Source organism: Leucopleurus acutus (assembly GCF_964270905.1).
Source record: "Leucopleurus acutus genome assembly, chromosome: 11".
Taxonomy (NCBI): Eukaryota; Metazoa; Chordata; class Mammalia; order Artiodactyla; family Delphinidae; genus Leucopleurus; species Leucopleurus acutus.
In genome coordinates, this window is record NC_139152.1 from 95,045,726 (window position 1) to 95,073,304 (window position 27,579).

Sequence of the window (27,579 nt, forward strand, 5' to 3'; positions counted from 1 at the left end):
GGGACCCCAGAGTGGGGGCGGGGCTCTTTGGGAGTCCCCAGGTGCCCCTGCAGAGCCCGAGTGCTGAGTAGGAGAGAGCAGGAGGGGCAGTTTGTAAATGCAGCCGAGCAGCAGGTGGCTGAGGGAGCTCGTCGGGGTGGCCGTGGAGGCATCCATCACTTCCGATTGCCTTCTCTTCTCATTTCTGGGCATTTAAGTCCACCCGCTGCTCCTGCCTGTGTTTCTCTGCCTCGTAGTCTCTGGGAATACATCCTTTTATGACCATAGCAGGGATGCAGCCTCAGGATGGGAGCGTCTCAAGGGCTCCAGCACCTCCCTCGTTTCCTGGGGTGGGAAGATGAGATGCTGTGAAACGGAAGCCCGGGGCTGCTTCCCGGGCAGGGTCTGGAGGGGAGGCTGAGCCTGGTTGTGAACTGGTAGAACTCCCTGAAATTCTCGGAGGGACTCCCAGCTCTCGGGCAGCTCTGTCTTGTGGGGGAGACCTGGAGATGAAGGGGTGTTCTCTCTGCCCCCAGAGAGGGCCCGCTGTCTGGCTGGCCCCTCCCGCCTTCCCCTGCACGGTCTCCCCAGAACGAGCTCATCCACCTTGTCACTCCCGGGCGCAGCTTCAGCCACAGCGCAGCCCCCAGATGTCAAGGGGATTCCCTCCTGGGAGAGTCGCTGCTGGCCCCCTGCTGCTGCAGGGCTGGGATCTCTGGTTACCTGGCCGTGGGAGAGAGCGCGCTTGGGACTCCGGGGCAGCACCCCACCCTGGGCTGCTGGGACTTTGACCCGGGGGCTCAGAAGCCGACCTGAGACACCCCCGCTGTTGGCTTAGCTTTGATGCCTTCCTGGGGGTGCTGGGGCCTTGGACCCATGAGGAGACACCCTAGAGAGAAAGAGAGGGACCCAGGCTTTGTTCAGCATTGCCGTCCATCCACTGGCTTGTTCATTCCCTAGCACATTCGGGGAAGCCTGCTCTGCGCCAGGCCCTGAGCCGAGTGCTGGGTACTGAGCAGTGAGTCAGGCCCTTCCTGCCCCCTGGGAGCTCACAGTCTTGTGGGGGAACATGGGCTACAGCAGACAGGTACCAGCCTGCATCTTAGGAGCCACCACCGAAGGAAGCCCAAGAGGCTGAGGGAGCCCACAGGAGGCCTCTCACCCGGCTTGGAGGAGGGATAGGGAAAGGGAGAGGCTTCCTGGAGGAGGTGATGGCAGAATTGAGCCTTCAAGCCTGGAGGGGGAAGAGCCAGAGGAAGAGCCTTCTGGGCGGGGGACGCCTCACAGAGACCCTGAGGCCAGACGGAATCCTGCAGTGGGGGGACTGTGAACCACTGAGGTTGCGAGAGGAGCCTTGAGTTCCAGAGAGAGGCTGGAGGACGCTTCACCGGCTTCTCCTCATGGACTTAGGGGTGGAGTCTGGGGTTGGTAACTCCCAGCATGACCCTGGGCAGGACCCTTAGCCCCCTGAGCTCACAGTGAAGCGGGGAACAGGGACGGCACCTGGCTCACGGGCCCTGGGGAGGGTTAGAGGAGACGGAGCCGGCGGCTGCACAGCCCCTGGCACACAGTACATGCTCAATAAACATGTCCCGCTGCTATGATTGCTGCGACTACTGGGCCCCGGGGGGCCCTGTCACGGGAGAGAGGGTGCTGGTAGGAGGCTGGGGAGGCTGAGTTTTCCAGCATCCAGGGAGCAGAGGCTGAGCGACCGTGCCTTTCTTTTACCCTCACAACCCTGGCCACGCAGGGTCACCTGCTTGTTTCCCAGCTGTGGACCCTGAGCCCCAGAGAGGTGAGGTGCCTGGCCTGGGCCACACAGCCGGTGAGGGGTCCTCAGCCTTTGCACGCAGGTCCCCAGGACTCCTTCTGAGTGCAGAAGTCCTAAGCTCGTCCGAGCCTTATGTTTTTGATGGGGAAATGGAGGTCCAGAGGGAATGGGGAGCTGCCTGGTCACCCAGGGACAGCAGCCACAGAGGCGGGCTGGGTCGAGGCTGCCAGGTGTGAGCTCCCAGCGGACGGGGTGGGTCCGCGCCCCTCACACAGGCCTGCTGAGCGGCTCTCCAGGAAATGCGGAGAGAGCAAATGAGTGAGGCATCTTCTTACTCTAGAGGCAGGGGGTTTTCCCAGAGTCCTCTGGGCCAGGAAGCCCCCCCGCTCCCGCAACCCCTCCTGAGCCCCAGCTCCCCAGCTATGCTGTGGGGGAGAGGAAGGAAGGGAGATCAGTGACTGGGGCTGCGGCCCACAGGAACCTTCTGGCAGGCAGCCTGGAGGAGGGTGAAACGCACACTGCCCCCTCCCTCTGGCAGGTGAGAGTCTGCCGCTGAGTCTGTTCAAAGGCTTAGCATGTGCCTGGGAGGCGCCTGCCTCTGGAAACTGGGGCTCTTCTGCCTGCGGTGGCCCCTGGAGCTGGGCCCTGGGACTTGAGGTGGCAGATTCCTAGCACTAGCCAGGTAGCCTTTCCCCATCCAAGCCCAGATAAAGATGAACAGCTAAGCCCTTTCTGAGGGAAGCTTGTCTTTTCTTGTCTGGAGGCCCAAAGTCAGGGCCGTAGTGAAGGCAGGGCTGGGGTGCGACTCAGGGCCCGGGTAGCCTGAGGGGGGCTGTGCCTCCCTCCCTGCCCTCAGCGCTGATGTCCCAGGTGGGAGGGCAGCCGTGGCCAAGGCCTAGGGGCCTGAGGGGAGAGGGCTTGGAAGCAGGCCTCAGGGGGGCCTGGGGAGCTGCCTGGGCCACCGCTGTCCTGAGCCCCGGCCTCCTCCCAGAGCAAGGCCTCAGCGCTCTTTTCCTGTCCCTATCTGTGCCCGTGCCTCTCCGTCTCTCTGGGCACTCCGCCCTCCCCTCCTCTCTCCCTGTCCCCACCCGCCCGTCACTTTGTGCTTCCCACACCCTCCGTTTCTGTCCTCTCTGAGCCTGTCTCACTCTCCCCTGGTGTCCCTCCTTGCCCTTGTCTGTCTGTACCCCCCTGTCTCTGGCTGTCTCTTTCCCTGTTCCATGTCTGGGATCCGCCCCTGCCCCTCCTCCGGTCTTCCTTTCGGCCTCTGTATCCCTCTGCTTCTCGCCCTGCCTCCGTCCCTCCATCTCCATTGCCGTCTCCCCGTCTCCATCGCCGTCTCCCCGTCTCCGTCGCCATCTCCCCGTCTCCGTTGCCGTCTCCCCATCTCTGTCGCCGTCTCCCCGTCTCCGTTGCCGTCTCCCCGTCTCCATCGCCGTCTCCCCGTCTCTCTTTCTCCTTCTCTGTCTCCCTCTCCCACCCTCCCGCCCCTGCTCCCACCTCCTCTCACCCCACCGTCCCCTCTGTCCCTGTCCTCTCCTCCCGTTGGTCACAGGTGGGCTCCTTCTTCATGATCAACCTGTGCCTCGTTGTCATAGCGACCCAGTTCTCGGAGACCAAGCAGCGGGAACACCGGCTGATGTTGGAGCAGCGGCAGCGTGACCTGTCCTCCAGCACGGTGGCCAGCTATGCCGAGCCCGGCGACTGCTACGAGGAGATCTTCCAGTACGTCTGCCACATCCTGCGCAAGGCCAAGCGCCGGGCCCTGGGCCTCTACCAGGCCCTGCAGAGGCGGCGCCAGGCCCCGGGGGCACCCGGCTCCACCAAGCCCAAGCCCCACGTCAAGAAGCCCAGGCACTACAGTAAGTGGCCCACCTCCCCTGACCTCCAGGGTGCCCTGCGCAGGCCTCGTGTGCCTCTAGCTGGGGACTCAGAAAGAGCACTGTTTGCAAACATGCCCTGTCTTCCCAGCACAAGCAGAGGTATCCAGCAAGTTCAGAACCCGGACCTTCCCCTGGTAGCTCCAGTCCACACTCCCGGGTTCCCTGCCCCCTTTCCTGACCACCTGCTGGTGCCTGGCCTGGGCTAGCCCTGCGCTTGGGGGACCTAGCCCTGCCCTGGAGGAATTTTCTTCGGGATCCCACGTGTGCACAGAGACTCAACCTCCGCCCTGGGAACCACGCTTGAAAGAATGAACAATAGCCTGTCCTTAGTCTTGTGAAACTATAAAATCCCTCCACCACTGTAGCCTGTCTCCGTTCTCACCCCGCTGATCCCCCATGGGTTCCTGTGGCCGCCTGCCGGCTTGCTAGCACACCTGAGCAGCATGTCAGGCACCTGGAATGAAAGGGCCGTGGCCAGCCCTGCAGGGAGAGGCGGGGCACGCTGGGGACACACGAACACTGTGATCTGCTCCTGCCTTGGGGCCATTTCTCCTTCTCCACTGTAGACGGGTTCCAGAGAGTTAGCTGCGTAGGCTTAAAAAGGGGTTTCCATTTGTTTCCTCATCTGTTCTAGAAAACAGTCCTGCGAAGGGAGCAGAGTGAGTAGTATTAGCCTCAGTGTTCAGATGGGAAAACTAACGTCCAGAGGGATGAAGGGGGTCCCTTAAGGTCACAGTGTCAGTGACCAAAGCTCGGCATTGGGGACGTCAGAGTTGCAGGCTCTGCTGAGTCCACCTCTCACGGGACGTGAACCGCTCCCGTAGGAGGAGGCAAAGGGCCACAGGAACAGGAGGTGGGCCCCACCCCAGGCCCAGTCCTGCCCCCAGGCAGTGCCCACAAGGAAGTCAGCCGGCATCAGCCCAGAGTAGGCGCAGCTGTGACGGTGGACGGCCCGGCTCCCCGCCGTGGAGTGAGGATGAGGCCGTGCGCTGTGGGAGCCGGCCACCCCCAGGCCCTGCCCCTGCAGGTCTCACGTTCTGGGAACCTGAGGTTCTCGGAGGCAAGCTGGCGGCCAGCCGTCCAGGCGTGGTCTTGGAGGCTCCAGGTGGCCCGTGGGCTGGCCCAGCACATGGACAGGGGAGCTGGGGGCGGGCGAGGCTGGCACCCCGCGTTCCTGGATGACGCGGGGAGGGGTGTTTACAGCTCAGGGCTTCCTGCTGCCGCCCATCGCCCTCTCCGTGGAAACCTCGTGGAGAGAAGCCCTAGACAGGCTTCTAGAGGGAGGCCGTGCCCCCTGCCCTGGGCCTTCGTGCCTCCCCCATCTCCCTTCCTTGGGAAACAAGTGTCAGGGGGCCCAGCCCCATGTACAGTTGGGCTGGGAAGGGCTTTGCCGTGACCTCCAGCACTGGCGTGGCCCACCCTTGGGCTTCCGGCTGCCCCACCGGTCTAGAGGGTGACTGCGTCAGAGAGCCTTGTCCAGACACAGGGAGGTGTTTGGAAGCAAGTGTGGAAATGGACGGTAGACAGTACAGCTTTTTCTTTCCCTTTAACGTCATTTATTTATATTTTGCTCCTCAAGCCAAACCTGTGTATTCTAGGAAAACACAGACAAATATGAAGAAGGAACCAAACTATCCAGAAAGAGCCTCTCTGACACCCCTTTGAAATGGTTCACAGATCACAGAACGTGGGTCCAAGACCGGCCCAGCTTCTCACCCTCTCCCTGGGCAGCTGGGGGGATGACAGCCCCCTCCCAGGGTTAACCCCGACTCAGCTGTGTCGGGGGGAGTCGTAGGGGTGGTGCTTGTAGAGCAAGGGCTTGCCCCTGCCCCGGCTCCACGCTTCCTCCTTGGTGATAGGTCCCCCCACACGGGCGGGAGAATTGAGGAATGCCGAGGCCACCTTGGCTTCCTCTGAGGGGTGTCTACCCTCCACAATGGCCTTTTCAGCCGTTTTCCAAGCTCCATGATATCATGAAGAGGACGGTGGGGAGGGGCTGGGGGTCCTGAAGGGTCTTTCAGTGACCAGACTGGGGCCACGGGGCGGGAAGTGACAGGGCAGGACACGGCTCTGGGCTCATCCCGCGTATTAACCACAGGATCCGCCCCGTGGCCCCGGTGTGTGGGTGTTCCTGGTGCCAGCTTTTCCTCGGGGGCCAACGAAGCCCAGAGGGTGAAGCTGTTTCCCCAGGACCCACGAGCCCCTTGGCCTCCAGGCAGGGCTGGCGGCTTCCAGGCGGACCCTGTGGGCACACACGAGTGGTAACCCAGGTTGGGCCGGGCCTAGTGCGCGCGGGGGCCGTCTCCTGCGGGACCCGAGGCACCAACCCCGGCCTCGGCTTCTTTTCCAGAGCTGTGCCCCCGACACAGCCCCCCGGACTCGACGCTCCACACGCCGGTGCAGCCCGTCTCTGCCATTCTGGCCTCCGACCCCGCCAGCTGCCCCCGCTGCCAGCACGAGGCGGGCCGGCCGCCCTCAGGCCTGGGCAGCAGCAACTCGGGCCAGGAGGGCTCAGGCTCCGGGGGCTCAGGCTCCGGGGGCTCGGGCGGCGGCGAGGACGAGGCCGGCGAGCCCGGGGCCCGGAACGGTGAGGACGGGGCCTCCTTGGAGCTGGAGAAGGAGGACGAGGAGGGGCAGGAGGATGGGGCTGCCTGGCTGTGCGGAGACGTGTGGCGGGAGACACGAGCCAAGCTGCGGGGCATCGTGGAGAGCAAGTACTTCAACCGGGGCATCATGATGGCCATCCTGGTGAACACCGTCAGCATGGGCATTGAGCACCACCAGCAGGCGAGTGTCGGGAGGCGGGGCCCGTGGGGCCTGTCGAACGCCCGCCGTCTGTCTGTCTTCCCCTGACCTGCGTCCCCTTCAGCCACGTGACCTCAGTGCCCAGCCCAGGGCCAGGCACAGAGGGGGTGGAGCTCAGGGTCAACAAGTGACCGAATGGCCCCTTGGGGTGTGGACAGGGGGATGTGGTTCCTTTCCCTCTGAGCCTCCCAGCGTGGACACCAGGTCCCCCACAACCCATCCCCCGCCAGTCCCTGCAGACTCCTAACTTCCATTTGTCGCCTCTCCATGTGACCCTCCCGTCTCTTCTCTCCAAAACGGCTGGAGTGGTCTTTCCAGAGACTGGGAGCGCCCCTGTCCCCAAACTTCCAGAGCCACCGCTGACCTTGGCAGAAAATTCAGACCTTTCCACTGATATTCAAGGCCCTTTGTGCTCCATCTGCGGCATATTGATACCTTCCGCAGGTGGGACGCCCTCCTGCCCCTCACGTCCCCCACTTACTCTCCGCCTCACCACAGCCCCACGGCACTGAGGGGCCCCAGGGGTGCCCTGCGGAGGCTGTCCCCCATCTCCCTTCTCGGCCAAACCTGTGGTTTCTTCTGTCTTCAGCTCTGGGTGCGTGGGGCGCAGGGAGGGTGTTGGCTGCGTTGATTGGTGTGTCCCAGGCCCCCTAGGCCATCGGGGGTACTGCTGGGGGTTCACAGGTGAGATGAGTTCAGAGAAAGGGTCCCCAATGGGGGATAGCACATGGAGGAGGGCATGGCTTCTGGGAAGTAGCAGGAGCACAGGGAGGATGTGTACAAGAGGGTCTTTGTGGGGACACAGGGTGGAGGGCTCTGGGGGGTTCGCACAGATGTCCCCAATCCATAGGTCACACCCCGGGTGACAGCCCGGACAAGTCCAGCCCTGGATCCATTTGGAAAAACATCATTTTCTGCCTCCCACTGTCCCCCAGCTGCTAGGTGGGGTCCCTCCCTTAAGCTGCACCCCTTTCCTATGAGGCACTCAGTCTGGCAGTTGGCGACCCTGAGGCCCAGGGAGGGGATGTCACTGGCCCAAGGTCCCATAGCCAGTCAGGGGCCGAATTTGAACCCACATCTTTGTGTGGCAAGACTGACACCACCGCAGAGTTTAGGGTTTTGACGCCTCCTTGGCTTCCCCGTGGCCCTCTTTCTGCAGGCCCCCTCTCCCCCGCTGTGCCCCGTGGGGGGCCACACTCTCGTTTCCCTCTTCATTTGCTCACCAGGCACTGTCTTCATTCAATTTACTTAAATGCGGCCCCTGGGGCTGCCGCCACGCTCTGTGCGGGGCTGCCTGTTTGCCAGTTATTCCGGCTTAACTAAGTGTCTCTGGGGAGGGCTGGGGAGGGTGTCTGCAGGGTAAAGCTGGTGAGACAGGCAGGCTGGGCCCCCTCGCCTAGGGTCCAGCCTTCTGGCCTTTGCCTGGCCCAGCCTCCCCGGGGAAGGCCCCACAGGGAACTGCACTGTTGGGGTGCTGGCTCTAGCTTCTGGGTGGGGCAGCACCAAGGGCGCCTGTCGCAGTCCTGCTACACCAGGGCCTGAGCACCATCCCTGCCGGTGGCAGTGGAACCAGCTCGCAAGAGCCAGTTTTCTCATACTCAAGGATTTTGCAAGCCCGTGGTTATAAACAGTTCGTAGCTTGAAATTGGCCATGGTGGGAGTATTTACACCATGGAAATTGACATACGCTGCCAATCAGGGCTGTATTTTTCAGAGGCCCGTTTGCCAGTGTACTACTGGTTCCTGCCTTCCCAGCCACCCCTTCACGGCCAGACACGGTGGCCAGGGTGGCTCCATCCTCTGGGTCCAGCTTCTCCCTCTCTCTGCAGCCCCAGCCTCAGGCCAGGCTATGGTCCCTGCCCAAGCCTCCTCAGGGTCTTCCTGCCTGGCCTGTCCCCCCTCACTTCTTCTGCCACGTCCTTTTGGGTAAACTTTCTTTTTTTTTTTTTTTTTTTGGCGGTATGCGGGCCTCTCGCTGCTGTGACCTCTCCCGTTGCGGGGCACAGGTTCCGGACGCACAGGCTCAGCGGCCATGGCTCACGGGCCCAGCCGTTCCGCGGCATGTGGGATCTTCCCGGACCGGGGCACGAACCTGTGTCCCCTGCATCGGCAGGTGGACTCTCAACCACTGCGCCACCAGGGAAGAGGGCAAACTTTCTAGCCTCCAGACGGGGGAGCCTCTTCTCTCTGGCACCGTAGGACCCCTCTTGGTCCCCCCACTGGGTTGCCCTCAGCAGGTGCTCTCTGCCCCTTCAAAGGATCCTCCCTGGCTTTCTCATCCACAAGCAGGTGCCCTAACTTCGTGCCCTTTCCATCATAGGGATTGGCTCCCTGGCACCAAGTGCCAGGCCACGAGCCAGCCTGGTGTATTGAGTCCTCACAACCATCCTCAAGACAGGTCTTAACAACCCTCCTCTGCCCACCCCCCCCCCCCCGCCAATCCCGACCACACTCTGAAGACCACCGTCAGAGAGCTGCAATTTGCCGCTCCAGGTCTGGGCTCCATCCCTGCTTCTGCTGTCGACTGGTAGGGTGGCCTTGGGCAAGTCATTTGGCCTCCTGCGGCCAGTGTCCCCCATCTGGAAACGGGCACAGAGACCCCCTACTCCCAGAGTAGCTGGGAGGGTTTGATGCGTTAAGAAGCCTGGCGCACAGTAGGTGCGCATTCGTTAGGAAAGATTTGTGAATCTTGTTGGAGCCTTACCCCACCACCCTCGGGGTAAGTTTACCAGCTGGCGTCTGGAGCCTCAAAAAATTAGTAATTAAGGAAAAAGTGAGGGGGAGGTAGGATTTAAAAAATACTCTCTTTAAAGCAGCTCCGAGCGGCAGCCATTGTTTGGCCAAGCTCTGCGCAGGGCCTGCTTGTGGGGGGCGCGAGAAGTTCTGCTCCACACCCCTGGCTCCCAGACGCTGCTGGCAGGAAACCCTCCGCCCCTGAGGTTGTTCTGAGCAGCCCCTGAGGTGCTGCCTGCAGAGGCCCAGGGCTGCCAGGGGGCAGGGAGAAAGGGGGGAGCTGGAGGAGAGGCCGGTGGACGCTCGCAGCCCCTCTCCCACAGAGCAAGTGACCGCAGAGGGAGGCATCGTGGCGGCCCCTGCCGGCAGGGAGGTTGGTGTGGCCACCGGGTGGGGGCCCAGGGGGGCCGGTGGTGAGGGCAGGACAGAGCCTGGGCTTTGCTTTCCGGCTCCATCTGTGAAGTGGGGCCACCCCGGCCTCTGTGGTCACAGGTGCTCGAATGAGGTGAGACTGTGGGTGCCCGTGGTTTTTAGGTGGCCACTGCTGCTAAAATCACAAGGGAGTGTCACCAGATTCCTCATGGCCACAGCTATTCCTTGCAGGGACTGGCCTAGGAGGAGGTGACAGGGGAAAGTGGGGGTCAGCCAGGCAGTGACCTGTGTGTGACCCATGAGGTGGTCAGATGGTGCAGAAGTCGGCATGGCCCTGGAGGGGAGTGGGCCCGGAACAGTCTGTGACTGAGGCTGCGTGACAGGCAGGTGGGCGGGGTCGGCTTGGGCAGCCAGATTTCTCTGTCATCATTTGCTGTCACATATCTTCCCGGTGTGATCCCCTCGGCAGCCCCCAGGGCAGGTGGGGTGAGTGTCTTGTCCCCACTGGGCAGATGGGGAAACCGAGGCTCAGAGAGGTGGACTGCCTTGCCCAGCGTGATGCGGTGAGAAGCTGAGATGCTGAGGTTGAATTGGAGGTTTCAGGAGGCCGACGGGAAGGGGTGGGGAGGCACTGCTCCTGGGAGTAGGCTCTCTCAGCCCCTCCCTCTCCCAGCATTCGCCCGTCCCGGCCCATGACTCCTCCGGAGCTGCACCAGGCTGTCCTGGAGCTAGAGGATGCTCACCACGTCGGACAACAAAGAGAGGGTCAGGCTTTATTCTCTTTTCAGCAGTCTCAGCAAGTCACTGCCAAGCCAGATCTGGGGTGACTCTGGGAAGAGGAAGATGGAGTGGCTCAGTACCTGACGTTCCAGCTCTGTGAGGACTTAGGGGAGAGAGACACCAACGTGAACTGCAGTTGGGGAAGACTTCCTGGAGGCGATGGCACTGGAGATGGATCCTAAAGGATGACTGGGATTTCATTAGACAAAGGAGGGACAGACGCAGGAGCATGGGCATTCCTACGAAAGACCCTGAGCCCTCAAGGAGGATGTGCCCATGGGGCAGGGCAGACAGCCCAAGAGGCCAGGGGCTGTCAATCCATGAAGGGTCTTGAGACTGGCTTTATCCTTAGGGCAGTGGGGAGCCATGGAAGGCTTGTAAGCAGGGCAGTGACCTGTCCGTGCTGAACTGGAGCCTGAAGTCAGAAGAGTGGTGCAGGTGAGGGCACCTGGACCACGGGGAGGTGGGGCGGGCCAGAGGGAGGAGACCTGGGTTTGAGATCGAATTTTACCACTGCCTGGCTGTGGCCAGGGACAGTCACTTCTCTCTGAGCCTCAGGTTTCCTGGCTGTAAAATGTGGATGCTATAGGGTAATGTTTGAGCTTAGACAGGATAACCCGTGGAAAGTGCTCAGCACCGCCTGGCACATGGGAGGTGTTTCAGCACCGGCTGCCATTGTTATCATGAGAACGATGTTGGGCTCAAGGGGTCCCTGGGGGCAGCTTAGAGACCCCTGTCCAGCTGGGCCCTTATCTGGCCCTGCAGAAGTGGCCAGAGGCTGGGCAGCTGGGCCTCCCAAGCCTGGCGTCCAGCAGGGATGAGCTGGCCCTGCCCCTGCCCCGTCTCCCTCTGCTTCTGGCCTCACCTTCAGGTTGCAGCCCCTCCTCAACGGCCCTCTATCCTCCTGCCTCTGGCTTAACCTGGTTTTTCTGCCCTTGGGCACCTCCTCTTCCATGGGGTGGGCCTCTGCCATCTCCAGCCACCTCTCTGCAGTCTCTGCCTGTCTGTCTGTCTGCCTGCTCTCTCTCACTTTCTGGCTCTGTCTCTGACTCACAGTGCCATGATCTTGGTCTTTCATTATGTATTTATCTCTGTTTTTCTCTCTGTCTTGTCTCTCCACACCCTGCATTTGCTTCTCACTCCCTGGGTCTATATTTGTCTGTCTATCAGTCCACCTCTCTTTCGAGTCTCCGTTTCTCCATCTCTCTCGTGGCTGCCCTGTCCCTCTCCACATACCACCCCCTTTGGTCTCTCACTCACTGTGTATTTGTCAATCTCTCTCTCCCGCTCGCTGTCTTTCTCAGAAAAATGCTCGTAGGAGTGATGGATGGTCCATTAGAAAAAGATTAACAGGTGTGCGCTCGACTAGAGAAACAGCTCTTGCGAGGGAGGAGGGGAGCACGTGGGTGACCTACCTTTCGGGGAGAGCAGAGCTGCAGGCTCCGCATCTGCTTCAGGTGGGCGGGAGTGTGTGTGCAGTGCGTGTGGCCCAGAGCAGGGTGACTGCCATCACGGCCTGTCAGCGTCCAAATCTCTCACCTCTGTTTTGGGGGGCTAGGAAATTGGTGGCTCTGAGTAGCATCTGGGCCCTGGCCCAGCCAGGGATGCCGGGCCCCAGCCCCTCCCCCACTGGGGGCCTCTCTCAGGGTCCCACTCCCCTTTTGGGACCATTCTGTGAGTCAGATGTAATTACAGATGGAAATGGTGCCTTCTCCTTTTATCTGGCCTTGAGAGGAGCCGGCAGTATTATTAGATTTCCCAGGCACCAGGCGGGAAGCGGGAGGGCTGGGTTGTTATTTTTTTCTCTTCTCCTTTTGGCCCAAGTGGAATCAAAGTCAGGTGCCTGAGGCCCTGTTGCTCGGTGCGGGGTGGGGTGGGGGGCGTTGGGGGGAGGGTGGCTGGGCTGGGGTGGGTGGTGCTGATGCTGGGAACTCTCCCGCCTCCCAGCCCGAGTTCGGGCTGGTCTCTTTGCCTGGACAACCTTCTCTTCTCCCTGTCACCCACTCCCCCTCTCGGCTTTGAGGTGTCCCTGAGATGTCACTTTCTATAGGAAGCTGCTCCTGACTGCACTGCCCTGTTCCCCCAAACCACCCTCAAGTTCCCTCTGTTTTCATCCCCGCCGAGTGGTTTGTTAACCTGCACGATGGGCTTTGCCAGCGGAGCCTGCACTTCTCAAGGGCAGGAAGAATGTGCTGATTCATTCACCGCCGCCCACCCCAGGTAGCACAAGCCCAGCCTCTGACGATGCTTGGGAGACCTGTGGAGTGCACGCAGTGATGAACAAGTGGATGATGGATGGACGAGTTCGGGGAGGTGTGGGTGTGGACACCGGGAGAGCAGTTTGGAGTCTGACTTGGTGGCTCTGCCACAGGCTTGCCGGGTGGCTCTGAGCAAGGCAGTTCCCTTCTCTGAGCCTCAGTTTCCTCATCTGTAAAATGGAGCTGCTAACAGTGGCCTCACAGATTGACTGTCAGCAACTGTGTTGGGGTCGAGCTCAACACGGGCACATGTTCAGGCCTAACAAATGGCCCTTCCCTTCTCCGTGATTCAGGCGGATGGGCCAGGGCTGGGGGAGGGGCAGGGAGAGAAGGGGCTGGAGTCTTGTACGGCCCTCATCTTACTCCATTCCCTCGATTTATGGATGAGGAAACTGAGGCCCGGGCTGTTGGGGGGAGGACCTGGAACCCCACCCCCAGTCGTGGCCAACAGGGTGGCCTGTTTCATACACTGGGGTTCCTTGCGTGGTCCCACTTGCAGGGGTGTCACCTACTGCTAATAACCAGCAAGTAAACAGCTCCAGGGGCAGAGGTTGGATCTGCGGCCAGAGGGGCCAGTCTCCCTCTGAGCAGCTGGTGACTTTGACCCTTAACCTCTCTGGGCCTTCGTGTCCTCCTCTGAGAAGCGGGAGAAGTAAGCCCCACTGACCAGGTGGTCAGGTGGATTGAGAGCCGTGGTGGCACACAGTAGGTGCGTGGTCTCTGTCCTCCCTTCCCAGGGCAGATGGTCTCCAGCCACCCACAATCCTGAGATGGCCATTGCTAAGGAAGGAAGGAGGTGAGGGGAAGGCTGTGTAGGGAGGTCTGCACAGGCAGGGGTTAAGGGTGGAGACTTGGAGCCAGGCTGCCTGGGTTCAAACCCTGGCTCTGCCCCTTACTAACAGTGCAGTCTCAGGCAGGGGACTGGCCTTCTCTGAACCTGCTTCTTCATATGCATAATGGGCCCTTGTGAGGGACTAAGTTACATGATGCCTATGAAGTGCACAGGGCAGGTCCTGCACGTGCTCCCAAAATGGGTTAGGGTCGTGGGCAAACGGGGTTTCTGCAGCCACTGGTTTGCCTTCTTGTCTTGCTCTGTGTCTAGCCATGTAACCTCTGGCTTGTTTCTGAGCCTTAGTTTCCTTATCTGTAAAATGGGTATCATAATGTGGCCCTTAGTGTGCACTACCAGCATCATTGCCAACTTGGTGGAAGGTTAGCCCCATGTGTTCCCATCTCAGTGGACCTCTCAAGACAGCAGACATGAGGCAGAGCTGTAGGTTTCTTGAGGCCAAGTGCAGGGGGAGGATGGAGCTCCGGCAAGGACACTGACCTGCAGGTCGTGGAGCCGGGGTGGCAGAGCTGGGCCTTCCCGGAGGTTCTAGAGCTGATGAGTATCCCGGCAGCCCTCTGGCCTGACCGGGTCCCTGTTCCCTTCCCCAACACCCCCATAGCCCGAGGAGCTGACCAACATCCTGGAGATCTGCAACGTGGTCTTCACCAGCATGTTTGCCCTGGAGATGCTGCTGAAGCTGGCCGCCTTCGGGCTCTTTGACTACCTGCGGAACCCCTACAACATCTTCGACAGCATCATTGTCATCATCAGGTGCCGACCCCCCCCCCCGCCAATCCCGCCCCTAGCCTGTGGACCTAGAAACAGAACGGGGTGGGAGGGGGATTTAATGCACTGACCCCAGCCAGTAAATGAAGTACATAAGATCAAAGGAAGCTAATTACAATGAAATACAGTTATCAAAATATTTGAAAATTTGTGATATAGCAGTGTATGCACTTCTGGATTAATTCATTAAATAGCCAGATACAGCAGTGGGTCTGTGACTACCATCATTCCAAAGAAAGGATGAGGATAAGTAATATCTGGAAACACCTGTATCGGCTGTCATGTGATAGAAAAGTATCAGTGATTTCGATTGGCCACGAGGTCACAGGAAGTGCTAATTTTCTGCTGTTTGTTGTTGACGTTCATAATCAAAAGAATGTTAAATCTCAAAAAGAGGTCAGTGATATTTATGCGCCATAGACTTCTTGCGGGGGGTGGTCCACGGAATCCGGGTTCAGAGCTCTGGCTTCAGGGTGCCACGAGACGCAGTGACCTGTGAAACAATACCCATTGGATGAATGAGTGAACGAATGGAAGCTGTCCATCTCTCCGCCCACCTGGCCTCTCCTTCTTCCTCTGCCCTCGTCTCCTCCCGGCCTCCCTCTGACCCTTCCTGCCTCTCTCCCCTCCCCACCCCTGCCCGGCGGGCTGCAGCATCTGGGAGATTGTGGGGCAGGCGGACGGCGGGCTGTCGGTGCTGCGGACCTTCCGGCTGCTGCGGGTGCTGAAGCTGGTGCGCTTCATGCCCGCGCTGCGGCGGCAGCTCGTGGTGCTCATGAAGACCATGGACAACGTGGCCACCTTCTGCATGCTGCTCATGCTTTTCATCTTCATCTTCAGGTGAGTCCCGCCCACCCTGGGGCCACACCTGTGGGGCCTGCCAGGCCGTTGGGCAGAAACCTGGGGGAGTGTGGCTGGATACGAATCCTGTATCCTGTATTCCTGGATACGAATCCTGGCACCATCACTTAATCCCCTATGGCTCCGGGCGAGTACTGCCCCTCTGAGCTCTGTGTTCACGTCTGTAAAATGGGACCAACACCGGCCCCTCCCATCTTAGTGGGTGGTTCTGAGAATGAAACAAGGTGGGTGGGCAGAGAGCGCTGTGTGTGTGAGTCCCCTGAGCCTCCTCTGTCTCTCCCCCAGCATCCTTGGAATGCACATCTTTGGCTGCAAGTTCAGCCTCCGCACGGACACGGGAGACACCGTCCCTGACCGGAAGAACTTCGACTCCCTGCTCTGGGCCATTGTCACGGTGTTCCAGGTGAGCCCCAGCACGTGTCCATGGGTGTCTGGGAAAGGGAGTTCTCCCAGGATCACTTTTTGGAGGTGCCCCCAGCCTCAGAGAATCCAGGGGAGAGCAGTGGCCTGACAAGGAGGCCCCTCAACCCTGGCCTCCAGTGGCCAGGCTGGCGCAGCGCTGGCACTGGGAGCTGGACTGACTGCCCGCTGCCCGTCCCCGCCCCCTCGCTCCTGCCCTGAGACTGTGGGGTTAGGATTCTTCCCTGAGACTGTTTCCTCACGTGTACTGTGGCCATGGTTGAGTGGCTGTGTACACACAGGTGTGGTGGGGGCAGAAGGAACAAGGGGAGAAGGCAGGGTGGGCTTGTGCCCTGGGTGGTGGGATACGGTGCTGAGAGGGTGGGGCTGGGGAGCAGCCAGGAGGGAGCACCGGTCCGTGGGGCGCACGTGTCAGGGCAGGAGTGTGTGACATAGGCCTCGAGGGTGTGGGCGGGCCGGGCAGCAGGAAGAGGTGTGCGTGTGCGTGTGTGTGTGTGTGTGCGCGCGTGCGCACACACATGCACGTGCATGATTCTGCGGCTCTGCCCCCAGCTAGGGCCGTGGTTTTCGAGGACCCTGGGTGTGCCCGAGCGTGCGTGAGAGGATGCTGTAGGTGCTCGTGGGCTGCGGCGTGCCTGCACCTAGGGCACCCAGTGGGCTGAGCTGTCCTCCCCCTTCCCCGCACAGATCCTTACCCAGGAGGACTGGAACGTCGTCCTCTACAATGGCATGGCCTCCACCTCCCCCTGGGCCTCCCTCTACTTCGTTGCCCTCATGACCTTCGGCAACTATGTGCTCTTCAACCTGCTGGTGGCCATCCTGGTGGAGGGCTTCCAGGCGGAGGTGACTGTGGCCCTGGTGGAGGAAGCACCCCTTTGGGGCCTGCACGAGACTGGGCGGGGGGTGGTCTGGATTGAGGAGGACTGCGATTCAAACATCTAGCAGGCAACAGGTCTCCAGAGGAGGGGGTTGCCAGTGAGGTGATGAGCTTCCCATCACAGGAGGCATGCAAGTGGGGGGAGATCTGCATCTAGGAGCCCTGCCTCTCCCCCAGGGGTGTAGGCCTAGGCTTCTCCATCTCTGAGATCCTAAAGTCCCCAAGATCTGGGATTCTGGATCCTGCCTCCTTCATTTTCTGAGGCTTTGGGGACCCTTACAATCAGGCAGATGTGGGTTTGTGGCCTAGGTCCTCGTTAGCTTCTCGCTTCCATTTTCTGAGCCTCAGTTTCCCCATCTGTAAAACGGGGGGGGAGTGAAAACACCCATTGAAAAATTCAGGAGGGAGGGAAGGGCTAAGCTGACTTTTGTTCCAATGTGAGGGACGGTCTCCCAGGGCGACGCCAATCGCTCCTACTCGGACGAGGACCAGAGCTCATCCAACATGGAGGAGTTTGACAAGCTCCAGGAGGGCCTGGACAGTGGCGGAGGTAAACGGACCTCCACTCGTCACCTAGGAGGCCAGGACTCTTCCCCAGATCTAGTTGGGCAGAGGGCACAGCATCTGGTTTCCCCTCAAGCCAAGGCTCGGGACTGCTAATTCTCTATGGTTTCTTGTTTACATTTATAATTGAAAGAATTGCTAAATCTCCAAAGGTCAGTGACATTCATGGCTCTCCTGAATTCTAGCCACAGGGGTGGCTGCAGCCCACCCTTACCCCTCCATACAGCTGGCCTGTAGCGAAGAGCCTTGGGCCTCAGGATGCCTGGGTTTTGTTTAGCACCACTGCGCAGCTTGGAAGAAACCTCCCAGCCCATGCTGTGTCCTTCTCAGTAACCGGGCTAAGCAGGCTCTGCCTTCTTCCTGCACTGGGCATGGGAGTGAGGTTCCTATGTTGGGTGAAGCTCGGAGCTGGCCCTGAACACAGAAGGCAAGGGATCCACTCATCCAAAAATAAAGCTGAGAGCCTTGCAAATGGGGCAGAGGGGAGGCACATGTGACGGGGTCCAAGCAGGAGGACTTCCTGGTGGAGGAGATCTCTCCAGAAAAACTCTTCATTTCTGTTACTGTCCCTGTCTGTTTCTTCGTCTCATGGCTTCTTTTGCTCTTGTTCTGTCCTCTTGTCTGCTCCTCCCTCTGTCTCTATCTGAACCCTCCAGATCCCAAGCTCTGCCCAATCCCCATGACCCCCAATGGGCACCTGGACCCCAATCTCCCACTGGGTGGACATCTGGGCCCCACTGGGGCTGCAGCATCCGCCCCCCGCCTCTCGCTGCAGCCAGACCCCGTGCTAATGGCCTTGGGCTCCCGCAAGAGCAGTGTCATGTCACTGGGGAAGGTGAGCTACGACCAGCGCTCCCTGGTGAGTCCTCGTGGGGTGCTCTGGTTGGCTACTACCTGCTGGGTGTGTGCTGAGGGACCCTGAGAAGTGTCTGCCAGTCCAGCCTCAGACTGGTACCTAGGCTTAGGGCACCAGACTGCCCAGCCAGAAACAGGCAGGGACCATGTCTGTTGCTTTCCTGGATGCCCAGGGACAGAGCAGGACCTGGCAACAAGGAATGAGTGAGTGAATGAATGAATAGTGCCAGTGGGTCTGGTGTGGAGAGGTGGGTTTTTGTTTTAGCAGCAATGTGTAGGGTTAAGAGCTGGGCCTTGGGGTTGGGCAGACCTGAGCTTGTATCTGGCCTCTGCCACTGCCAAACTTTGTAACCGTGACCAAGTTACAGCCCTTCTTGAGCCTCAGTTTCCCTTCCTGTAAAATGGGAAGATGCCCTGACTTACTGTACTGTTATCAAGGGAAGGGAGGTGGCAGGAGGGACATAGCCACACAGTGGAGGTGCCCATGTGTCTGTAGATGTGGATGGAGTGAGAGGCAGAGCAAGGAGAGGACCTCTGGGGTCTAGCCCCTTCTGTCCCCCACTGGCCAGGTGGGCAGCCCTCTTTGGGCCTCAGCGGGTGTGCAGGCTCCCTTCAGTCACAACCGTGGGTGTGTGTGGTGGCGCTGACCGGAGCCCCGGGCTTCCTCCCAGTCCAGCTCTCGGAGCTCCTATCACGGGCCGTGGGGCCGCAGTGGGGCCTGGGCCAGCCGTCGCTCCAGCTGGAACAGCCTCAAGCACAAGCCCCCATCGGCGGAGCACGAGTCTCTGCTCTCGGCGGCAGAGCGCAGCAGCGGCGCCCGGGCCTGCGAAGGTGCCCGGGAGGAGGGGCCGCTGCGGGCCGCGCCCCCGCACGCCCCGCACGCCCCGCACACCCCGCACGCCCACCAAGCGCAGCATGGTCCCCACCTGGCGCACCGTCACTGCCACCACCGCCGGACGCTGTCCCTCGACACCAGAGATTCGGTGGACCTGGCCGAGCTGGTGCCCGCCGTGGGCACCCACCCACGGACTGCCTGGAGGGCGGCAGGCCCGGTCCCCGGACACGAGGACTGCAATGGCAGGATGCCCAACATCGCCAAGGACGTCTTCACCAAGATGGACGACCGCCGGGATCCCGGGGAGGACGAAGAGGAGATGGACTACGTGAGTGCGCGAGGCTCTGGGGGCCACGGAGGGTACCACGAGGAGGTCAGCTGGGATGCAACGGGGAGTGGCCGAGGGGTGGCGCTGGAGTGGGAGGGACCGACAGGGGTCCCGCCTAAGGGGGACCCTGGCCATGGGGAGAGGGCTTCAGGTGGGTGAAGAGGGAGCGGGGCCGGAACACCTCTGAGCTGGGCCCGCCCCTGGGAGAGAAGCCCTCCCTGACCGCCCTGGGTGAGGTGAGGGTTCTGGTCTTGCTGGGAGAGTTCGGAGGTCATCCAGTGGCCCCACTTTGCTGGATGGTCAGGGTGGGTGGATATGAGCGGCTCTGGGCAGCGCTGACCCACCAGCACCCCGTCCTCCCCTTGCCAGACTCTGTGCTTCCGCGTCCGCAAGATGATTGACGTCTACAAGCCTGACTGGTGCGAAGTCCGCGAGGACTGGTCTGTCTACCTCTTCTCCCCCGAGAACAGGTGGGCAGGGCCAGGCTCAGGGTGGCGTTAGAGTAGGGGGTTGACAGGTTTGGGAGGGAGAGATTTCTGGCAAGCCAAGCAGGGCCATTGGCAGGGCGTGGTGGGGAGGTGGGGGGCGGGCGGGTGGTTTCCCATACCCCAGAGGGCCTTCCCGGCCCTGTAGTGGGGGGTGTGCTGGGGAGGAAGGGGTTCGTATGGGGGCTTTCCTGGGCATCTCCTCTAGTCTAGGCCATCCTGTGCTGGGCACCAGGTTGGATAAATCTTCCGGTAACCTGGGGTGCTTCCATCTGGAGGGGGGCATCCGAAGGCTTCCTGGGGGAGGAGGCCTTTGTGCTGGGCTTTGGAGGCAGACAGCGTTCTGTAGATGAAGAAGGGGTGGTAAGGAGGGGGAGGCTGGTCCAGGTGGAGGGAGCAGCCCGAGGGAAGGCCTGGGGGCAGAAGCTGAGGCTATCAGACAATGTGTCCATGCAGCCGGAGGACAAGGCTTAGAGATTCGGGCCGGTGTTTGGAAAGCTTTGCCAGGGCTAGGCGGGTGCCAGGAGCTTGCAGTGTGGTCAGCAGAGGTGGCTTCAGGTGGGCATCCTGAGCAGAGACCTAAAGCCGCCCCCTGTTGTGTGGCCAGAGAAAAGAAGGGTCAGCTTCCTCCAGGCCACCCTGGTTCTCATGTGTTCCTGGGGCCTTCCTCCTGGCCAGGGTAAGGGGCAAACTGACACTCACGTGGCCCCCTGCCCACCCTGCCCAGGTTCCGCGTCCTGTGTCAGACCATCATCGCCCACAAGCTCTTCGACTATGTCGTCCTGGCCTTCATCTTCCTCAACTGCATCACCATCGCCCTGGAGCGGCCCCAGATTGAGGCCGGCAGCACCGTGAGTGGCTGGGGCTTTCGGGCGGTGGAAGGAGCGTGGCAGAGGGACAGGTCCCCAGGGCCTGCTGAGGGACAGCATGCTGGGCTGGGAGGGTTGGAGAGCCCAGCGAGACCGGATGCCGTGGAGGGGGATGTGGCCGGGAGTGAGACCGGATGCCATGGAGGGGGATGTGGCCGGGAGCTTGCCTCTGGAGAGGGGCCGCCTCCTTGGACTGTGAAGCGGTGGCCTCTCCTGGGTGCCCCTCGGCTGAAGGCAGACCAATCCCGGGAGACCCTGGATCCATGGCATCTCCTGGTTCTTTCAGGAACGCATCTTCCTCACTGTGTCCAACTACATCTTCACAGCCATCTTTGTGGGCGAGATGACACTGAAGGTACCTGGCTTCACCTGGGACCTCTCCTCCCCCTGGCCCAGCCCCGCTCCACTTGTCACTCACTCACCTGCCCCTCAACAGCATTCTACAGGTGGCCTTGGAGGCTCACCCCCACTTGGTCCCAGCCACTGGGTTGGGCTCCTAGGACTGGGGAAGGCGGGATGCGGTCAGCTTCGTGCCCGCTGCCCAGGAGCTCACAACCCATTTCCAGTGTCGTGGAGGTACCTGCTGGAGGTGCAGGGCACAGCAGTAGGGTTCTGTCTAGGATGCTTCTCAGAGCACATGGCTTCAAGTTGGGTTAACCAGATGTGCAGGGAGAAGGGAATGGGGTGCTTCAGGGAGTGGCTCCCTGGGTAGAGGGAGACCTATAGCCCGCCTTCAGAGGGGGCGGCAGGGCACGTGTCCGCTCCAGCCCACTGCTCCCGGCTCTCCCACGCCTACCTGGCTCTGCCCCTCGCCCATCTGATCTCGCTCCACCCTCCCGAGGAGTCTGGCTGACCCCGCCCATCGCCCCTCCCCCAGGTGGTCTCGCTGGGCCTGTACTTCGGTGAGCAGGCGTACCTGCGCAGCAGCTGGAATGTGCTGGATGGCTTTCTTGTCTTCGTGTCAATCATTGACATTGTGGTGTCCCTGGCCTCGGCCGGGGGAGCCAAGATCCTGGGGGTCCTCCGGGTCCTGAGGCTGCTGCGCACCCTACGACCCCTGCGGTGAGGACCCTCGCATCCGAGGATGGGGGAACCCTGCACTGTCCAAGGACGCCCCCAGGGTCTAGGTGAACCCCTCAGTCTGACCACCCACACCCACTCAGTCCTCCATTGCCTGTGCCCAGCACCAGCTGAGCAGGGCCAGGGTCACACCTGTGGGCCCCGCTCCTGGGGGAGGAGCCTGGAGCAGGTACTGGAAGGCGGGGGCTGAAGGTGGCCCCCAGGGCTGCTACCCACTCCCTGTGTGTCCTTCGTGGCTCACTGCCATCTCTGGGCGTTAATATCTAGAGGAGGGTGTGGTGTGGATCCCAAGGGGTTGGGGTGAAAGCACAGTGCCTTGCTGTTCGTATAGATCTGGAGCCTGGGAGCCTCTGCTCTGGTGATTCTGGGCCTAGCAGGGGTTGTCTTCAGGCCTGGCTGACGGCTGACGGTACCCTCGACCCCTTCTTGCCTGCAGTGTCATCAGCCGGGCGCCTGGCCTGAAGCTGGTGGTGGAGACGCTCATCTCTTCCCTCAAGCCCATCGGCAACATCGTCCTCATCTGCTGTGCCTTCTTCATCATCTTCGGCATCCTGGGGGTGCAGGTGAGGGGCACCCGGGCTGGGCAGGGCATGGGGTGGGCTCTGCAGTCGGGGAAGAGGCTCCACACTCCTGCCCAGCTCTCCAGACCTTGTGCCAGGTGGCCCTGGTGGAGCAGCCATGGTCCCTGCCAGCAGTTAGCTCCCATTCCAGGGAGGGAGACAGACACGGCCCAAATGGCTGACTGCAAGGCAGGCTGGGTAAATGGCAGCCCAGGGGTGGGCTGGGGACAGTGGGGAAAACGCCTGAAGGAGGTGGCCTTGGCACTGGGCCTTGAAAGACAGGAGGTTTGGGCAGGTCACGGCGGGGGGGAAGGTGTGTCAGGGGCAGATGGGCAACGTGTGGGGAGGCGGGACCAAGCAGGGCAGAGAGCCCCGGGGCTACGGCTGGCATGGAGAGATGAGCCGGGCCGAGTGGGGAGAGACCTGGAATGGCAGCTAAGGAGTTGGGGCTTGGCTGCTCTGGGGTAGGGGTCATGGAGGGTCTCTGACCCAGGCAGGGCCTTGAGCTGACTCAGATTTGGGGTTGGGGCCCAGCCCGGTGTAGAATGAGGCCTCACGGGGGGACAGCGAGTAGTGGGACAGATAACAGAGTGTGTGTTGGGGGGTGGCAGAGTGACCTGGGCCTTCTGCGGTCTGAGCTGCTGCTGAGACCCTATTTCTTGAGGGTCTGAACCCTGTGCTGAGGCCCCCAGGCTCCCCACCTGGTCCTGTGTCTGGGGCTGTAGGTTTGGAGGAACCCCGTGCACAGGTGTCCTTTGGGGTTGCTGAGAGATTCACAGCGTGGCCTCCTGGGCAGAACGGGCTTGGTGTGGACCCTGTGTGGACAGTGGCCTTGTCCCTTCCAGGCAGTTGACATGGAGAGGGCTTGGGTCCCTACAGAGGGTCCCTTTACGTCTCTCTGTCTCTCGGGGATGTACAGGCAACTTTCTCACGTGGAGTCACTGCCCGAATCCCCAGTGTGGGTACTGGTGTCTGATCTCTGGGGTCTGTGGAAGAGCTAAGAATCAGACAGACCAGGGTGTGAAGCTTGGCTCTGCCCCTTCTTAAACCTCAAATGACTTTGGGAAAATCTCCTGACACCACCGGGCCTCAGTTTCCTCACTCGTGAGATGGGATGCGAGCAGCCCCGCTTCCTGCTGGGGGACTTGGAGAGACGGTGGGATGGAGTGGTTGGCTCAGGCCGTACAAGGAGGAAGTGACCCCGAGGGGCGGGGCCCTCTTCTGATTTGCACCCCACCCCCACCCCCTGGGATTACTGGCAAGATGGTCACTAACCCTGTGACCCATGTCCCTGCCCCCAGCTCTTCAAGGGCAAGTTCTACCACTGTCTGGGCATAGACACCCGCAACATCACCAACCGCTCCGACTGCGTGGCCGCCAACTACCGCTGGGTCCACCACAAGTACAACTTCGACAATCTGGGCCAGGTGAGTGCCCCCTTCTGCTCTTGACCGGACCCATCCCCGGTGGCTGGGGTGACAGCTCTTTGGTGCCGACAGCCCTGGGATTACAGACCAGGCTCCAGTCCCCCCCTGCCAGGGCTTCTGCTTTGCGAGCCTTGATTTCCTTTTCTGCAGAATGGGTAGGGATAGAAGTCACTTCGCAGGTAGCGTGAGGCTGAGGGACCGTGAATACAGAGTGTCCAGCAAGTGCCTGGCATTTAGGAAGTGCTTTAGTGGACATTGGTTCCTGGCCCCCACCCCCTGCCCGGGGGGGTGCCCAGACAGGCATTTTTGGAGTCAGCCAGACCAGGTGTGAATCCTGGCTCTGCCACTTACTGTAGGTGTGGCCTCTCTGAGCCTCAGTTTCCCTGTTGGTAAAATGGGAATGTTACAGGCCACCATACAGGCTGTGGCAGAGACTAAAGTGTATCAAGCTTCTGGCCCAGGGTGGGTTTCTTCTCCCATCACCCATCTCTTCTGGTCCCTGCTCCAGCTGGCAGGCAGGCCCCTGCTCAGTTCCTGCTTTGCCCTTGGTCCCCTCTCCTGGGGGCCTTCCAGGCTTGGCCATCTGAGTCGTGTCCCAGATGAGAGCCCCCAGCTGGCTACCTCCAAAGAGCTCCCCCCACCCCCAAACTGCTCCTGTTTCTTGAGGGCCCACCTAGGTGACTGGGTATGACCAGCCTGGGAGTGCCTTCCCCAGTTCACACAGGAAGGAAGCAAGGATCCCACTCTGGGTGGCCCAGGGCCCGGGCCTCTCTGCTGAGGACCGTCCAGCTGTATCCACGGAAGCGCTCATCCCCAGGGATTCCACCCCCGGGCCCCCTGGGAAAGGAGCTGTGGGGCCTCCGAGGGGCAGTGAGTGGCCGGGAAACGGGGTCAGGAACTGGGTCCCAGTTACCCCGCCCCTCCAGATTCTCCAGAAGTAGTACATGTTCAAGTTCTTAACAACTCAGTGGTTGGTAAGACAATGTTTTATTTTTTTAATTTAAAAGATTTTTATTTTGTTCTAAGTTTTAATTATTCATTTGGCCGCACCACACAGTACGTGGGATCTTAGTTCCCCGACCAAGGATCGAACACGCGCCCCCTGAATTGGAAACGCGGAGTCTTAACCACTGGACTGCCAGGGAAGTCCCGAGACGATGTTTTAAAAGAGATGTTCCAGGAGCTGAGGGAAAGCCACTGGGGGCCCTTTATGATGGTGCTCCTGACTCCCTGACCTCAGCGCCAGGCCCAGGCTCGGCCGCTACGGAGCATCCCCAGCTCTTTCCCGTTCTGGGCATGCTTGATGCCAGGCTGATGCCCGGGGACCCCTGAGTAGGGTGTTCTCAGCCTGCAGAGCCACGTGGGAGGTTACGGCATGGCCTGAAACCTTGGATTCCTTGTGGGGCCATTTATCAGCAGTGTGTCCTCAGGCCAGTATTGACCCTCTCTGTGCTTCAGTGCCCTCATCTGTAAATTGGGATCAGTGACAGCTGGTCTGTGATTCCAAGGTCCCAGGCTGTCTGTACTTCAGGCCTCTGTGATCCAGGGGCTCACGGGGACATTTGCCCCTTGGTGTGTGAGGGCTCCGTGTGCCTCCCTGGCAGGGAGGGCTCCCTCTTTGTTCCCTGCCCTGCCCTCCTCCTGGGCCTGAGCCCTTTCCGGGCAGCCCTCAGCACCATTCCCGCCTAGAAGGGAAGAGGATGGGTCTGTGCCCCGGGTGGGCCGGAAGGAGGGGCCAGTTCAGGGCAGGAGACCTATCCTGAGGATGCTTCGGCCTGCCGTCTGTGTAGGAGCCTTGGCTGGCTGTCTCCTGGGCATCACCTCTGTTTCTAAAATCTGTTAGTTGGAGCAATTATTGCCATTTACAGGCAAAGAAGCCGGGGCCCAGAGACATTAAGTCACACAACCAGTGAGTGGCAGAGCTTGGGCTGGTCCTGATTTCTCTCACGAGCTCCTGATTTCAGGTGCCAGAGGCAAGCTTGGCGTGATGGTGGCAGGGTCCCACATGTTTGTCAGGAACCTTCCAGTTTAAAGTCTCCGCTGACCCTCCCAGCCAGCATGGCAGGCAGTCACTGAAGTGTTAGCGCCGTTCCGTGGGTGAGAGGAAAAGGCCTCGTGAATTTTCCTGTGCAGTTAATTTCAGAGCTGAGACTGGAGCCCAGGACTCCCGGCCCAGTCTCACTCTCTTGCAGTGCCTGCAGGGCTTATGGCAGGCCCGCAGGGCACCCTCAGAGAAGGTTTGTTGGTTGAGGACACAGCTCTGCCCTGGACTTGGGGAAGGTCTTGTCCCTCTGCCTCCCAGAGCTATGGAGGGGGCAGACGCAGCCCGAACTGCCTGCGCCCATTGCCCCTGTACCCTTTCCTCCTGGGTTCCAGGCCCTGATGTCCCTCTTTGTGCTGGCCTCCAAGGACGGCTGGGTGAACATCATGTACAATGGACTGGACGCTGTTGCTGTGGACCAGCAGGTGGGTGTGGCTGGGCCAGGCCCGGCCCGGGCAGTCGGGGAGGGACACGGTGTCTTTGGGGCCCTGGGGTCTGAAGCTGGGGTTTCCCACTGTCAGCCACAGCCCGCCCCTCCTCGTCCTGGCCTGCACCCTGCCCCACGAGGGCCGCTCCCTGGCTGGTGTAAGTCACTGCTCTGTCTGCCTCACTCTGTGCAGGGCAAGCGCTGCGAGCTGGCCCCACCAGGAGGGCTGCAGAGCCCGTGTGTGGAGAACTGAGGGTGTGGGAGGAGGCGGCTGGCGCGGGGAAGCAGGGTGGGAAGGTCAGGAAGACCTGCGCACGCCTCCGGGGGTGGAGCGTAGCTGAGCGCAGTGGGTGTCAGTGAAGCGGTTAGAGGTGAGCTTGCGGGAGCTTCCCGGGGGCTGCTGGGTGAGGATGGATTTAGGAGTGGGAGGTGGAAGGGGTCAGGGAGGAGGCTGGGCCCGAGAGGAGGCCTGAGCCCTCGCTCCCAAGATCCCCCTGAGAGTGGGGATCCCCTCTGGGGCTAGGCTGGGACTTTAGGCAAGACACACGGCTGACCAGGGTTGGCAGTGTCATGGCTGTGGGGGCCACGGGAGAAGGAGCATGGAGATTGTCTTGGTCACGACAGGGCCCATTCAGTGAAGGAATCGGGGCTGGGGGCAGCGCCTAGGCCTGTAAGCAGGCTCGGGCTCTTGGCCTCTCGGGCCTCACCCCGTAGACTCTAGAGCTGGAGGTAGAGGTGGGACTTGGGGATGTGGGGGGAATAGAGCACGTGGAGACATCCTCCTCCACTTTTTAGTCTGTACCCTCCTGCCTGCCACCCCTACCAACACACACACACACACACACACACACACACACGCACACACACACACACACACACAGACTCCATCAGGGTTGCGCTCTCTCCTCTGCTGGCTGCTTTGCTTCCTGCCTTGTTTCTAGATGGATGAATAGATGGGTGAATGGTTGGATAAATGGACGGATGGTGAGTGGATGGATGGGTAGATGGAGGAATGAGTGTATGGATGGAGAGGTGGGTGGGTGGGTAAATGGACGGATGATGAGTGGACGGATGAATAAGTGGATGGGGGACGGATGGATGGTGGGTGAGAGGAAGAAGACAGATGGCGGGGAAGGGGAGGGCTCTCTTTGCTGAGCACCATACTTGTGCCAAGCAGGGTGGGCACTTCCTACCTCTGCCTCCTTCAAATCTCCCAGCTGCCCAGGAGGCTGCTGCCGGTGCCCCCACCGCACGGAGGCTCGGCGAGGTGGGGCGCGCCCCGCACGGTGGGCCCCCCGGTGCCCGAGCAGCCTCCCTCAGCCCCATCTGGTCCCCGCAGCCGGTGCCCAACCACAACCCCTGGATGCTGCTCTACTTCATCTCCTTCCTGCTCATCGTCAGCTTCTTCGTGCTCAACATGTTCGTGGGCGTCGTGGTGGAGAACTTCCACAAGTGCCGACAGCACCAGGAGGCCGAGGAGGCGCGGCGGCGCGAGGAGAAGCGGCTGCGGCGCCTGGAGAAGAAACGCCGGAGTGAGTGGGTGACGCGGGGGGCGGGGCTCAGGGGCCAAGCAGGGCGTGACCCCAGCCACTGGGCCTTTGCAGCCAGAAGGGAACAGAGAATATGGCCCCCAGGCCCCTGGCCTTCCCCCAGCATCCACCTGTCCAGGTGACCTGACTCCTCTCGGTGTCCGCCCGGAGTCTGATGGTGACCCCACTGCCCACCTGCACGAGACCCTGGCAGCTCAGTCC

At 61.0% G+C, this 27,579-nt stretch overlaps 1 protein-coding gene across 1 annotated transcript in view; it reads left to right on the top strand.

Moving 5' to 3' along the window:
• The window catches only part of CACNA1I (calcium voltage-gated channel subunit alpha1 I), a gene marked incomplete at both ends in the record, with an annotated part of 102,512 nt that overhangs the window by 59,788 nt on the left and 15,145 nt on the right, over positions 1-27,579 (top strand). The window contains 17 exons of the mRNA XM_082849693.1: positions 3,306-3,612; positions 5,984-6,420; positions 14,033-14,184; positions 14,854-15,039; positions 15,346-15,463; positions 16,168-16,323; positions 16,814-16,907; positions 17,578-17,780; positions 18,448-18,939; positions 19,309-19,409; positions 20,152-20,275; positions 20,580-20,648; positions 21,171-21,355; positions 21,810-21,936; positions 23,235-23,360; positions 25,737-25,826; positions 27,168-27,360. Of these exons, the coding sequence (XP_082705819.1) occupies positions 3,306-3,612; positions 5,984-6,420; positions 14,033-14,184; positions 14,854-15,039; positions 15,346-15,463; positions 16,168-16,323; positions 16,814-16,907; positions 17,578-17,780; positions 18,448-18,939; positions 19,309-19,409; positions 20,152-20,275; positions 20,580-20,648; positions 21,171-21,355; positions 21,810-21,936; positions 23,235-23,360; positions 25,737-25,826; positions 27,168-27,360 (3,160 nt within the window). The remainder of the gene's footprint in view (positions 1-3,305; positions 3,613-5,983; positions 6,421-14,032; positions 14,185-14,853; positions 15,040-15,345; positions 15,464-16,167; positions 16,324-16,813; positions 16,908-17,577; positions 17,781-18,447; positions 18,940-19,308; positions 19,410-20,151; positions 20,276-20,579; positions 20,649-21,170; positions 21,356-21,809; positions 21,937-23,234; positions 23,361-25,736; positions 25,827-27,167; positions 27,361-27,579) is intronic.